General features: G+C 34.4%; 1 protein-coding gene across 1 annotated transcript in view; it reads right to left on the bottom strand.

Annotated features, from left to right (window-relative positions):
* Positions 1-2493, bottom strand: part of LOC105312418 (uncharacterized) — a 5769-nt gene that overhangs the window by 789 nt on the left and 2487 nt on the right. Inside the window, exon 6 of the mRNA XM_019995361.1 lies at positions 6-444. Coding sequence (XP_019850920.1) covers positions 6-444 — 439 coding nt within the window. The remainder of the gene's footprint in view (positions 1-5; positions 445-2493) is intronic.

The following is a 2493-nucleotide window of genomic DNA, read 5'->3' as shown; positions in this document are numbered from 1 at the left end:
GTAACTCTCCTTGAAATTGTCTCTCTCTTTCTTGAAACTGTTGCAGCTCTCCTTGAAGTTGTCTCTCATTTTCTTGAAATTGTCTTTTCCTTTCTTGAAGTTCCCTCTGGAATTGTCCCTCTCTTTTTTGAAACTCTCTTTGTACTTCTTGAAGCTCTCTTTCTTTTTCCCTTTGAAGTCGTCTCTTCATTTCTTGATATTGTTGGTCTCTTTTTTGAAGTTGTCTCTCCATTTCTCTCTCTCTTTCCCTGGCCTGTTGATCTCTCTCTTCCATTTGAAAGTGTAATTGTTGAATCTCTTGCTGGTGTCTCTCTTCCATTATTCTTTCTCTTTCTCCTTTCTGGCTGATCTCTTGTTCAACTGGTCTTCTTCTCTTTCCCATTTCTTCTTGATACTCTCTCAGTGAGTATGTCCTCACAGAAATATCACCTCCTGCAGTGTATCCTTTATATAATAAGAAAAATAAACCATTTAATATTATATAGTTTTACAAGTGTGTGTGTGTGTGTATTACATGTACATGTATATGAGTACATGTATATTAAATTAACAGTATAAGTAATTAAAATATTGCTGTACAGTAATTATTATTATACTCACTGATATTAAGGAATCTTGTATCACTGAAGAATTTTGCACCACTAAACATTGTCCCACACCATTTTCCTCCAAACTCTATTATCCAAGTATTGGTTGTATCTTCATTCCAAACTGATAGAGAATGATACTTTCTGTTTTTGACTGATTCAGGAACATCAACCTAATATAACAATAATAGTAATAATGATGATGATGATGATTTATAAAATGAAACACAGTTATACAATCAATACTATATAATACGAAATAATGTACATGCATGTAATGTACTGTACATGTATGTATGTGACTATGAGTACATGTTATATGACATATATACATGTATAATGTAAGTATGTACATATTATCATAATGTGTTCTACCTTCTTCCAATTAGTTTTGTTAATATCAAATGTCTCACATTCCCTGTCACCAATAGCCAATAGTTTTAGTCCTGAAGGACTATTCAGTAATACACTACGATTAGGATGCGCAAACCATGTATCATCAACTATATCATTTCCATTAAATATCCTTACACAAACCTAAATGTACAATGAGACAAATTTCAATTAATTAAACAAAATTAATAAATATTGTATCAATTATTAATTATTATATACATGTACATACCACTGATCCTTTAGTAAAGGTAAGATGATAAAGAGAATTATTTGATACATCATAATCATCATCATCTTGAAGTAAAATAGCACTGGTGCCATCTACTGACATCAAATTAAAGTCATGAATTCCAGTAATGTCATCTCCAGTAACTTTAGGTAAGATCCACTGACCTACAGTAATTAATTAATTGAATCAATTAATTAAAACTATTAATTTACCCGTAGCAATTCTAAAATAATGAATATTAATAGAATATGGTTCAATTATTACAAGGTAATCTTCTACCTCAATCTTTACAGCAATCATACCACAGAACTCCTTCTTCTTAGGACCATCCTTAGGATTAGTAGGTACAAATTTCCTCCATTTGAGAGTATCAACATTTAAACTGTACAGATCATTATCATCATAGCGACGATGACTACAACGTCCTCCATAATAGAATATCTTATTCACAATAGCAGCAGCTGCATATCTCATGATACCCAGTGGAGGATCACCAGTGGTAGGTTTCTGCTCCCACCTACCAGTCGAAAGGTGAATTATCTCCACAAAAGATGAATCTTTTCTCTCTTTCTCAACATTGTGTACTTTAGGATGGTCACCTTTATCCCCACCCCACATATAAAGACAGTCTCCTACTATTACTGTAGAATGGCAATTTCTCTCAGCAGGTTCATAGTCTATATAATAGCACAAACTATCAGTCAAACAATATTTATCATAAATTATAACTTATTAACCTTTTACAGTGGGGCCAGGGACTGCTTTTACTGGCTTCAGAGCTGCCATTGTAGGAGGGGGAGGAGCTTAGTTAGAAGTAGACACGCCCACTAATCCCTAGTGATGGGCGGTACCAGATTTTGCCATTTCGGTTCGATACCGAGTACTTCACCTGAGGGTATTGATGGTACCGAGTACGGTTCCGATTACCTGTAGCATCTAGCATGGAATAGCCCACACGTAGCCATTTTTAATTAATTGCTCAATTTTATGAATAATAATTAGCTGATTATTAATGATTATTACTAGTTATAATAGTTAATTAAAGCTTATTGGGTGTGGCTTCCGGAACCGAAACTTCGGTCGATATTACTTCAGGATTCGGTACCAGCAAATCAAGCACCAGAACCGTGGAACCGGATACTTTGGAACCGATACCGCCCATCACTACTAATCCCCACCCCCAAAACTAGTCTCGTGGGGCCAGACTCAATTTTTAGAATAGAGTCTGCTACCCCAAAACAACAGTAATAAAAACTACAAAAATTAATTGTAAAAAAATTA

This window comes from Amphimedon queenslandica, unplaced genomic scaffold, assembly GCF_000090795.2.
Source record: "Amphimedon queenslandica unplaced genomic scaffold, v1.1 AMPQUscaffold_13447, whole genome shotgun sequence".
NCBI classification, from domain to species: Eukaryota; Metazoa; Porifera; class Demospongiae; order Haplosclerida; family Niphatidae; genus Amphimedon; species Amphimedon queenslandica.
The sequence above is the reverse complement of the archived record's forward strand: the minus strand, read 5'-3'. Positions and strand labels throughout refer to the sequence as shown.